We start from the raw sequence: 13,392 nt of genomic DNA, 5'->3' as shown, positions 1-13,392 counted from the left end.
AATGCTTCATGTACTTCCAGTGTAAGAACATCTTATACAGTTGTTGTGCCCTTCACTCATATAAAAAAACTTAGTAGTGGGGCCCACAACAAAAAAAGACTGAAAGGAACATTTACATGAAAAAGCACCTCAACAAGTAGTTACTGAAGTTAAAGTAGTAAATGACCAACACTATTCCAGACCACGCCATATATAATACATCCAGCATCACCTTTCATCCACAGTAATCTAAAGTAACTGACATAGAAAACAGAATCCATAAGTGGGATGAAAAAAAAAACCCTTTTTACTGATAACTTCTTTCATGTACTACTGATTACCACTTATAGTACTCCTACAATGTTAGGTAGGTGTCTCATTCTTAAAAACTCATCCTACTAACTGGCAATACTGAGAAATCTTCACTTTTCTTTAAATACATTTCAGCTGGTTTCATTTTTATATTGGAGGCACTGATCATATCCTGTAATAACCTGAACAGGTTCACAGTCTCATATGTCTTTACATTCAAGCCATTTCTTTTAAATTTTTCACTTCTTTTTTTAAGGAATGAAACTTCTCAGTTTCATTTTACAGTGCACTCCTACAGAGACTTCAGAAACATATGAATATGAGTATCACCAAGAAAATACATTTACAGGAATATAAAGGGTATCCAACTTTTAGTGAAAAAAAGGCCACAATAACTGGTGGTGTTCTGATCAAATTAAATGTACACCTCTGCCTATATGCACATTTAAGAAAATACATTAGCTTTCTGGTACTGTTTGTTGCTGTACAATAATATTCTCAGTCTTATAATTCCAATACTTTTGTAAAAGCTACATTTTCAGCAAATATTAACTTCTAAGTTATGATCAGTAGAATGAAAACTGAAATCCTTGAGAGCAGATCTGCTATGAAATCCGCCTAATACTAATTACTGAAAATACATAATCTCAAATAATGTCAGGCTTCTTCAGTTTAGCAAAACATTTAACAAACTGTCTAAGACTCTTGTCATTTCTGAATAGCTGCAATTTCACAGATAAGCAGAAAATCACAACTTTCTTGAAGGAGGAAACACAATGATCTCCATTCAGCTCTCACAGTCCATTAACTGCAGCTTATCTTCCTTAATGATTGATAAAAATGCTACAAAGTTTCTAATTTCATTTTATTAAGAAAGATGTGAGCCCAGATAAAAACATGCTTGACAACTGAAACCTTCCCTGCTTGTGCTCCTGTAAACTCACATTAGAAAATGCTATCGAGCTGTTACCATCCAAAGTCCAAGTACTACGTTAGCTGCTAACAAACTACTGCCAGCTAGTAAAATTAAAAAGCCAACCAGCTCTCTGTTATGTTTCTCTAACACAATACTGCTGACAGTGGCTTCCAGGAATGAGTTCAGCATCCACTGTCCATCCAGAGCAAAACAGGGGACTGCATTGACAACAGCAAGAGCTCCAGAAAGGGAAATCACATATCTGATTTAGTGCTGTCAAGGGTATTTAAAGCAATCGTGAGAGAAATGCTTACTGTCTGAAATCACAGTGTCTGGTACACAAAGTTTATATGTACTTATGTACCTAATATACTATGCATAAACCATAAAACTAAAACAAATCACATCTTTACTATACACTGCTTTTAAAAGATTTTCTTTGAGCTGAATCTGCTGCTTCTACAAATATAAGTTAGGATTGCCAGTAACCACAACTTGGTGGCTGCAGTTAAAGTTTCACATCCATCACTGCCTGAACAGAGCACTTAAGTTATAATTATTCTAAATTTACAAAGTGTTAATTAATTGAAAGAAAAAAAACATCTCTCCATAAGTGCAACCAGGCAAAATGAAAGCATCATTATGTATGGATTACTGCGAGATGCTCTGTGCTTTTAGTAGGTATGTTTTTACAAATTTTGGCCTGATATCAAATTCTGAATTACATGATAGCAGGTTTGAATGCTCCTTTGTTAAAAGAGATACAAAACCTTTTTTTAATTAAAACAGCCAGTATTTTTGACTGATTTTCTTGTACTGCTTGACAGATGAAAGGTTTAGTTTTAGAGATAAAAAAAAAAAAAAAGACTTAGCTCACCATTTTACACTGGCAATAAACGTCTCGTCTCTTGTAACTCATCACTATCAAAGGATACTTGCAAAATGTTTCCAAAATGACGGGCAGGTCTAAATTCAAAAAGCTGTACCTTGGAACAAAACTGCTCATGCTGACTGAAAAAGAAACACAAATACAGAAATTACTTATGAGGGATTCAACAAAACATACTATAAGCAACAAATGGCAACTCATTTCCATAAGATTATCAGAATGAGCCAAACAAAAAAGCAGATCCAGTTATTTTTACTGACTCAACAAGCAAACTTTTAAAGAAACTAACAGAGTTTTTCATACTATGTAATTGTTGCAGTGACATTTTAGTGCCAGTGGTTCAATGGGTAGCACACATGCCTGGTGTTGGAAAACTAGAAGGCTGTGTTTTCCATTCCCACTCCATGTTACTGGACTGCTGATACTGCAGTTCAGTATTAGGGGGGTGTTGCACTCCTACGTGTACTGTTCTTCAGCTGAGATGTTGAACAGAGTTCCCATCTGCTTGAATTTGTGGTAGCTCAGGTGAATGTAAAAGACCCCATGGCACCTACTGAAAAGAGTACAAGTCCTTTATTTATATACAAAAAGAAATATTATTTACAACATAGTTACAAATTTACAGATATATAGATATACAAATATATTTACACACATTCATAATTTCCTTTACAATCATACTAAATTTTCATTCCAATTAGACTTCCACTCCTTTTTTCCATAACCATCTAATTTTACTTAACATTGCTGCTAAAATCCATTTACCATTAACATGATTTCATTTATTTTTTCATTACATATGCAAAAAACTCCCTTACCAGCCTCAATAAGAAGCTGAGATCCCTCATAAAATCCTCCAAAGTTAGTTGCGAAAATAAAATTGCCAAAGATTCCAAAGCCAACCACAAAGCATTCTATAACTGTCAAGAATCTAAATGGCAATGCTCAGATCTGCTCTGAGCTACAACAGAATGGCATTAAATATACTGATCCCAAGGATATTGCCAATATCCTGGCAGATCGATTCAGTGACAACTTCACCACCCTCTCACCCCCTAAATGGCCCATCTCAATACCAGAAGATTGCCAAATTCCAGTAATAACGGCCACACAGGTAAAAAAACACATGCTCCAAAGCTAAGAATACAGCATCCATGAGACCAGATAACATCCCGGGCTGTGTACTACATGAACTGGCACCTCACCTAAGTGTCATGTTTAATCATACCCTCACCTCAGGCTTCATGCCCACTGAGTGGCGCACAGCTACAGTTATCCCACTCCACAAGGGGGGATCCACCTTGGATCCCGGGAACTACTGCCCCATCAGTCTGACAAGCCTGATCTGCAAGGCCATGGAACATATTATCATGGAACTTATAAACAAAGACATTGGCAACCTTAAAACACTGGAACCCACCCAGTTTGGGTTTGTGAAGGGCCGATCTTGTCTCCTGAACCTGACTGACTTCTCTGAATCAGTCTCCAAAGCCGTGGACAAGGGTAAGGCAGTCCACACAGCCTATCTGGACCTCACCAAGGGCTTTGACACCATCCCCCACTCTGGAATCACAGACAAACTTCCTGAGCTGGGCATTAATTCCTACGTCACTTGATGGGTTGCCAACTGGCTTACTGACAGAACCCACACTGTAAAAGTAGCTGACTCCAAATCCAGCTCCAGACAAGTATAGTACCTCAGGGTTCAGTCCTGGGACCTCTCTTGTTTGGCATCTACTTCTCTAAAGTACAGGCCAACACTAAGGGACTCTGGCTAACAAAGTTCGCAGATGACTGCAAATTGGGAGCCATTACTGAATCCCCAAATTATGTCGATACTCTACAAAAGGTTCTTACAGAAACAGATGCTTGGTGCCGGAGCCATGTGCTCAAGCTCAATGCCAAGAAATGTATAGTTATCCCCTTTGGGAAAAAACATGTACCCATGAATTACCACATAGGTGGCAGTGCACTAAACACCGAAAGTATGATAAGAGACTTAGGGACACAGGTGGACAGTGGTCTCACCTTCCATAACCACATCGCCACAACAGTCAGAAAATCCTTCTATGTGGCACACCTCATCACTAAGGGCTTTTCATCCAAAAAAAAGGAGATCATTGTCCCACTGTACTCATCCCTCATTAGACCCATTATAGAATACAACGCCCCATTTGGTATGTACCTCTCAATACATCTGCAACAACTGGAAAGGCTGCAGAAATACCTCATTAAAGGAATCACAAGCCTAAAGCAGATGCCTTATGCTGATCGCCTTAAAGAACTCCAGCTATACTCTGTCGCATATCGTCTACTCCAAGGCGATCTCTGCTTAACATACAAGACCATGTCAAACCCAGAGCTGTTGGACATGCTACACTTAAAGAAATCCCAATCCCTCAGAGCCACATGCTCCATGAATCTAAACCTTGTCATCACAATAAACAAAACATGCTGGAGGGATAGGTTCCTGACCCAGAGACTCCCCAGACTCTGGAATAGACTGCCCATACATATCAAGCAGAGCACCTCTTTGGCCCTCTTGAAAAGGAACCTTGATGATTGGATGGGAGAAAGGAAATTCACCCCAGGGATCATGTCAGTCACCCTGCTAGACAGGGGCCCAGGGAAGTAAATAGTGTAGGAAGAAATAGCCAGGGAATTGTTATGTCTAGGTTTGTATAGGCCCTACGGCCGATAGCCTAGTACCAGCCTATGAACCTATATAACCCAGATGACATAAAATAACTTTTTTTATCTATTCTTTTAAGATATTCTTTACTTTTATTCTTATAATATCCATATGCAAACATATCCATGTTTATTTTTCCTACTTCTTTTATATCTTTGAAAAAATCTTCTTTACATTGTTTCTAATAAATTTTTCACGCTTACATTTTCAAAAACACATTTCGTAGTTCCTTCTTCTTGACAATGTAAACATATGCTATCACTTTTCTTTTTATATGGTATATTTCCTTTTATTGGTAATTTATCTATTAACAGTGTCGACAAAAAAATCTTGACATTCTTTCTGATTACATAATTTGCTTCTTATTTTTAGAGCTTTATTTTTTTTTCATCTCTTGGATTTTCCCAAGCCTTTACATAGTAATGTTTTGTCATTTTACTTTTTAATATATCATCAATTTTTATTTCCCACAAAAATATTTTTCGTGGTAACATTTTATTTCTTCATTTATGCAATCTTTGCTCTTTTACTATTTTTTAACACCCACATTTATCATATTTAAATTTATACAATTTTACCACTAATCTCTCATCTTTTTTTATTTATCCACTTTAACGCTTTGTTCAAATTTAATGAAGCAGCGTATACCACTGGGTTAATTAACCCTACACCTCTTTCCTTTTATTTATGTACAAAACTCCTAGACCCTCATATAAATGAAAAAAAATCTGCAATAATTACATTTCAAATACTGTTGGCAACATAAATACACTTGCTAAGTATGCTATTTTTCCATCAGTACTGAATTCATCAAATAAGTTTTTTTTTTCTGAATGATAACACGGTTTGTTTTAATTCATCGATTGTTTTTCCCCACTGAATTCTACTTGCATCTTTATTCCCAAATTTTATACCAAACACAGAAATTTAATTCACTGTAAAATATATACCCTTCTATCTTTACTACATCACATAAACCTTTACTTTTTTCTTCATTTAAAGCCACCCCATCACCTCTAGACACTCTTTTGTGCAAATTATTACTTCTTTTATCCAATTTTTTGCAATTATTACAATAACATCTGCATATTTTAACAGAAGTGAAATTCTTAACTCTTCAGGTGTTATATACCCTACCCTCCTTCATTTAGTAATTTATTTCACATACCAACAAATTCATAATGAATGCAAAGAGCATATAACTCATTGGACAACCCAGTCTTATGCCACTCTTCATATGTACCTCTTTGCTTAACCAGCCATTTAAAGTATTTTTACTTTACTGCTATATGCTTACATATTTCCTAATTTTCTCAGTAATATATTCTTACATTATTACCCATAAGAATTCATGTCTAATTGCAACAAATGCCTTATTAAGGTCACCTACCATCATTTTTACTTCTTATTTTCTATTCATATCATCTACAATTTCTCTGTCATTAAAAATTCATGACAACTCTTCCCCTTTATACTTATATATATATATATATTTACATATATATCTTCCATAATATCTTCCATTTTAGTTTCAAATCTCGTTTGCATTATTTTCATAAAGGTTTTATATTCATTATTATTCAAATCTATTTGGTCTCCAGTTTTTTAAATGTCTTCCTTCTTCCAAATGAATTTAAGTATTCCACTATATAAGTCTTTATACATAAAACCTTAATTTAACTATTTATTTGAAATCTTTAAAAATATATATTTTTTTGCTGTTTCTTTAAAATTTTTATACATTTCCTGTCCTGTTCTATCTGGTCCTGCAGCTGAATCTGTATTTATTTGTCCTAGTACTTCATTGTGTTCATTTAAAAATATATATATATTTTCCAATTATGTTCTCTTCCTGTTAAGTTTTTTACATTCCATGTTTTTTCACTACCTTCTTTTTTTAATTTAAACATTTCTTGTACATATTATATTACACTATTCATGATCTTTTCCTGAGTTATTCCTATTTCTCCTTTTATGTTTATTCCTGTCATTACACTACCATCTTCCTTTACTAATCTGCTTAAGTAAATTGATACAACTCCTTTTTCCATGTAATAATATCTTTGCTTATATAACCATACCTGTACTTTTCTTGATTTCTTTCATATAATTATTTTTTCTTTGTCAAAGTGCTTTCTATTACTGTTCTAATTCTTCCAATGCATTGTTATATATACTTTTATATTTTTCTTTCTCAATTTTTTCTCTCAAGATATTGCCACTGTAAAAAAAAATTTTTGTTTTTCCTTAAATATAATTCACCATTCAGACCAATTTTTATAAAATGTTCTCAAAGTAATAAGATTTTTCCAAAAATGTATTACTAATCTCTTTCCATCTTCATTCCATGCTATCTCATTTATCCTTTTTATTTTCCTACTTTTATGCATAACCCTTGCTTTCCTTTATCTCGTCATACTGCAAGACGATCTGAAAATCCTGTTTCAATTACCTCTTCTCCTCTAATGAAACCTTTTAATACTACAAAATAATCTATTTCAGTTCTACACATACTCTTGAATTTTTGTCCTAAAGTTTTAACTTACCCCATGTTATAACTTCTAATGTTTTTCTTGTATCATTTTCTTTCTTTTTACACTTGCTTCTTAAATCAGAATTAAAGTCTCCTGTTATTATAACATTCATATGTATCACTACAAAGTCTAAAATCTGATGACATAAGCTATATGTATTAGTATAAGCACGTAACATATATATATATATATATATATATATATATATATATATATATATATATATATATGCATATATATATATATATATATATATATATATATATATATATATATATATATATATATATATATATATATATATATATATATATATATATGTGTATATATATATATATATATATATATATATATATATATATATATATATATATATATATATATATATATATATATATATATATATATATATATATATATATACATATATATATATATGTATATATATATATATATATATATATATATATATATATAGATATATAGGAGCTACAGAATTCTGAAAGCCCAAAATCCTGAAGACCAAAATGTTGAGACCAAAATCCTGAAAGTTCGAAATACTGAAAACACACAGGATACCAACACTCACTATATTCCAGCACAAGTACATACAGAAACAAATAAAACACAAACTATATTACTAGTCTCCAAGTATAAGCAGGGGGAAGCCCCCCTGCACCTCCCATGTAGGGGGCTGTGCCCCCCCCACACCCCCTGCTACTTAAATATATCAACTCCAAGACTGGACTTAGTGTAGTGAAGTGCAATCTCAGAGTTGATATATTTAAGTAGCAGGGGGTGTGGGGGTGCAGAGGGACTTGCCCCCCTGCATATAGGGCGGAGCCCCTCACATATTTCAAATATATATCATGTTTAGATAAGAGTAATAGATTGCAATTGCAAGTATGCATATATATAGTACAACACTTTTAAAATATCTGGGGGGGCTACGCCCCCCCCCCATTGTGGGGGGCAGTGCCCCCCACACCCCCCCTACTATATATACCAACTCCAGGTTCACACTACAGTGGGTACAAGGCCATAAACCATTTTCGGTGAATTGTGCTTTCGGTGAGAAATGCACACTGATTTAACTTTCAGTGAAATGTCCTAGATCCATATATATATATATATATATATATATATATATATATATATATATATATATATATATATATATATATATATATATATACATGTACACATCATATATACTTGTTCATTACATTTAAAATCTACAGTGGTTAATCTAAAATCTTTACTTTATTTCTACAGAATATGGCTGTTATAGAATATCTCTCATTTCCCAAATTTCAGATTATCTTTCCTCCCCATAGTTTCTCTGTTTGTAAACCTTTTTCATTTTTTAAAAATGTTGTATCTTCTAATATAATCACATCTATATCACATGTATTATAACACTCTAAAGTCCCTATTCTTCTTATATTTTTAATACTATTCATATTTACAGAAAACACTCAAATTCTCATTTTCCCCCGAGTTTTATAAGTTCATAGCTAATTACTAGGCTTGCTTTCCTAATTGGTCATTCTAAGCCTAGCCAGTTTCCCTCCCAAAGGTGAGAATCAAACATCTTAACCATTTTAGCAAATTCCATTCTTATGTTGTACACTTTATTATTTTTCATCCATGTCCTATATTTTGTACTTATCCTTTTAAATGTTCTTTTTTTGTCTTTTACCCTTTGTCACTTATTTCAGAACCTTCTCCTATGTCCTTTATTTTTTCTCATTTAATTTTTCTTTTATTTCAACTACTAAATTTCTTCATAGTTAATTTTCTTCTCCTTTTTTCCCTTTCTCTTATTTTCATTTGTGCAATCTATCTATAACATTTCAATTCACATTTTTTGCATCAGGTCCGGTTTCCCCATAAACTTAACGTTTTATTTTATTACAGTTACTTATAAAATGTCCTTCTTTCCACACAAAAAGATATATTTTGGGTTGTTCCCAGTATTTTACTACACCCCTTTATCATGCTTGGTGTGTATATATATATATATATATATATATATATATATATATATATATATATATAATTTTTATCTTTCTATTTTTAACACAATATTACAATCCCATCCACCAATAGATAAACCCCCTTTTATCATAAACGTTTGCAATGCCCTGTACTTCTTTACATAAAGTTTTCAAATGTCCTTTCAAAATCTCACTTTCCTCCTCTGTTTGAAACTGTACATTCATTTTCTTTTTTCTTTCCCTGTTAAATGCTTTTATCTCATAAAGCCTCCATTAGTCTTAGTCTTTTTTTCATATTCTCCAAGAAAATTTTCCACTGAAAAAAACAGTCTCAAATGTAATGTCACAACATGTCTATGTTAATGAGAATAAATGCTCATACCTCATGTGCTTTTACACCCAAAGAAGCTATTAAAATTGTCCCATACTTCATACCTGTCCACTTCTTTGTCTTCTTTCATTTGAATCTTTACCACTTCTTTTACTTTCTCTGCATAGGTTTTCTTTCCCATCTCACCATTATTTCTCAGGACTGGCTCTGCACCCTGCTTTTCTATTTTTTTCCATAACATTCCCATAGGAAACATGTCTTTCATTTTCTGGCTCAGTCTGCATCACAATGTCTTTAAGTAAATCATCCCATAACTCTCCCATCTGGAGGGTTGTAATTATACATCCATCATTTGCTGATTCACCTCCAAACAGATTTCTCTGAAACATCTCCTCAGAATCTTGTGCACATTCCCTGGTCTTGAGATCATCTTTCTCCTGCATTTCTCTCACTATTCCATTATCTCCTTCTCTCTTTCCATTTGCCTCCCTGTTTCTCTGGACTACCTCTGTGCCTGGAATGGAAACAGAAAGTGCTCCTGCAAAATAGGTCCCACTCACAACAAATACTAGTTCTCTGTTGCCCTGCCAACATTTCCCTAGTAATAAAAATACTACCTTGGATCTCTCCTGAAAAGAGGACATCAACCTAGTGTGAATAACCCATCAACAAAGGTAATCTTCAGGAACAAATTCATTTATTGCCATAATACATTCTAATAAGTCACCTGTTATGGGAGGTAGTCACCATAATAATGTATCTTTGCTATACATGGTCTGGCCACAGTAGTTTCAGAACATGTGCCTTCTGGCAACTGCACCATTTGTCACCTCTTTCATTCACTATAGGCCACACCTGGTGGCAAAAGGCCCAGTCACCAGAAGAAATCTGCAAGAAATTTCAGTTACAGCATGACTGCTTCCAAACTCAAGAGGCTGTTGCTTACTTAATCTTTGTATCAATTTTCGTTGTTAATAACTACATTTATTACATGCAGTGCTTTTTGTTACATTTTATACACTGTAATGCTTCACATATTTCTTCTGTTGCAAATCTGTGTATTTTGTTTTGCAAAATATGTAAACTCTATAGAAGTGTATGTGTTGTTTGATAATTAGCCTGGGATGCAGCTGAAAAGGGACCTGTACCAGCCCACCAATTCAGTAAACAACCATTAAATAAATAAATGGAAGACAGAAAGAAGAGATCGTACCCTGTAGGAAAAGCAAGTATCTGTAAGATGCGTTATTACAGTAAATACTTCAAAGATGTGCTGCAACATTACTTTAAGAAGCTCTGGCTGTAGAACATTAAGGACAGATCTCAAGCAGCTGTACAGAAATCCTGATGCAGGACACTGGGAAGCATACTTCTTCTGGGGAGATGATGGGCCCAAATGAATCTCTAGCACGTGAGTCTGAATTACGTTTATACTACCTGGCGAATGTGTATGTATCTGTGTGAGTGTGTGTGTGTGGTGGGGAAGGGAGCCAGTGACAGCCACACAAATCTTATCCAGTGAAATACTACAGAACAGTGCAGTTAATATGGACACTGCCCTAATGGAATGTCCTTTACAAAATGTTTCTACTAATCATAATAAAAAACAGCACTTACCATCAACTTGGAATTGCACTGTCTAATTACCATCTCTACCCTCTCCCTTTGACGAAGAACACAAAAAGTTTGGCATCTTTTCTCATGGTCGCTATTTTAAAAGTGTAGCTCAACACCTTAATTTTCCATGTTGATGGTCTCTAGTAAGCTCTTGAGTTGTGACAATCTCTTTTGAAAGACTTAAGCAACTGGTCATTTCTAAATGATAGTAACAAGACAAAAAGGCTAAACCAGTGGAAATGTAGACATCTCTGCCAAGATTTATTTATTTTCACGTGTTAACTGGGAAAGTCTGAATGGGCTGTAAGAGACCCCTTTTCACTGGAGGCCTGGGGGAGAAAAGCTCCAATACACAAAACATCAATTTACAAGCAAAAATTAGAAGAGTATGACAAATAAACATATTACAATGAGATTATAAGTAGCAGGCACAGTTTGAGGCAAAAAATAAACACTACAAATAAAGGCACAGAAACCAGTAATATTACTGTTTAAAGTAAATTATGAGGCATTGTTTTCTAGAAACACATACTGACAGGCAGGATGTCAAAGCACACACAATGCTGAGTACAGTGTCATTGCCAAGTGTTAAAAAGGTAAGCCAGGAGTATGATTTTAAAAGTAGGAGTGCTTTCTATTTGCATATGGTTTGAGGAGAGGGTGCCCCACTATGGCAATCTAGGTGGAGTACGTCAGTTGTGAGAGTTCTTCTGGAACATTAGGAATTTGTCTTTGGACTGAAGTAGGTGGGGGGAGGATACAACTGTACAAGTCTAATTAAGGATGGATGTTTGCTGGGTTCGAAGAATGGTGGAGAATCCTACAGGTAATTTTTAGTTAGGTGTAGTTTATTCAGTTGTTGAGCTCCATCCAATTAACATGTATAAGAGTACTTTAGTGATGTGATTGATTGGGGAGATTTGCAGCAAACTTAGCTTAGCTATCTTATTAAAGCACTGCCATAGTTTGAAGATTTGTGAATGCAGCAGCATAAAGTAGGCTAGGCATCAGGTAAGCAGAGACAGTAGTTTTATAGCCTTGAGTTGTGAGACAGGGATTTGTCTTATAAAAGGCACTTAACTTTTAATTTTTTTTTTTTAACAGACTTATGGATATGCAGATCAAATTTCAGGTTTTAATCTATGGTGACCTAAAGGAATTTACTGTTAGGGACAATGCTGAGTATGATATGGTAAAGTCATCTGAGTAACAATTTAGTTTTGAGCATGAACTTCATAACGTTTGTCTTTTTAGCATTAGCTACTAGGTCTGAATATTGCAACCACTATTCAATGGGGGAGAAGGATTGCTGAGCATTATACTGTAGTTCAGGTACGGAAGGAGCTGTGCACATGAAGGTGGAATCATCTGCAATACTGAACAAGTGCACATGGTTTAGAGTCAGCGCATAATTTATGAACAACAGAAAACCAAGTAGAGATCCTTGTGGGCCACTTATTTTCAAATGGTGAAAGTTAGAATAGGCATTTTGCCCACTTAACACACTGAACGTGATAAGTTAGATAACTTTTAAATCACATTAAACTTCCATTAGAAAGCCAGAGTACTGTGAGTGTATGAAGGAGTCCTGGGTGAGAAACTGTACTGAATGCTTTACACAAATCAAGAAAGGTGGCTGAGAACAGTTTGCTGCTGTTACACTTTTGATGGACTGTACCAAGGAGGGATAGTAGTGGTGTAGTTGTGCTATGGTGAGGACAGAATCCAAAATAAGTAGAAGAAAAATAAATCATGTTGTTATCATAATGTTCCATCTGTGTTGTTGATCTTCATTCATTCTTGACTGATGGGTTAGGTTCTGATTACTCAGAACCGACTTGGCCATTGTACAAAGTTCGCGCCAGCCAAAAACTCTCGAGCTAAGGCTCTACCCATACTGCTTCTCTTCCCATTACCTCAGATTGAGTTTGCCTACCACCAAGAAAAAGTGGAAGCTCTGTCTGAGGAACACCTCTATGATATAAAACCCCAGGACTAGTTTCGAACCTCCAGGAATGTCTCGGGGGCAGGAGGATGGGATGTCAAGAATGAATGAAGATCGACAACACAGATGGAACGTTATGGTAAGAACATAACTTCTTTATCTGATGCTGTCAATATT

General features: G+C 34.7%; 1 protein-coding gene across 1 annotated transcript in view; it reads right to left on the bottom strand.

Annotated features, from left to right (window-relative positions):
* Positions 1 to 645: 645 nt before the first annotated feature.
* MBTPS2 (membrane bound transcription factor peptidase, site 2) overlaps positions 646 to 13,392 on the bottom strand; it is a 1,092,578-nt gene continuing 1,079,831 nt past the window's right edge. The window contains exons 10-11 of the mRNA XM_044072286.1: positions 2,143 to 2,218; positions 646 to 1,469 (exon numbers count right to left, since the gene is read on the bottom strand). Coding sequence (XP_043928221.1) covers positions 1,247 to 1,469; positions 2,143 to 2,218 — 299 coding nt within the window. The 3' untranslated portion in view covers positions 646 to 1,246. The remainder of the gene's footprint in view (positions 1,470 to 2,142; positions 2,219 to 13,392) is intronic.

Source organism: Protopterus annectens, chromosome 5.part0 (assembly GCF_019279795.1).
Source record: "Protopterus annectens isolate FY-2018-M chromosome 5.part0, PAN1.0, whole genome shotgun sequence".
NCBI classification, from domain to species: domain Eukaryota; kingdom Metazoa; phylum Chordata; order Ceratodontiformes; family Protopteridae; genus Protopterus; species Protopterus annectens.
Note: the sequence above shows the minus strand (reverse complement) of the source record. Positions and strands in the feature narration are given on the sequence as shown.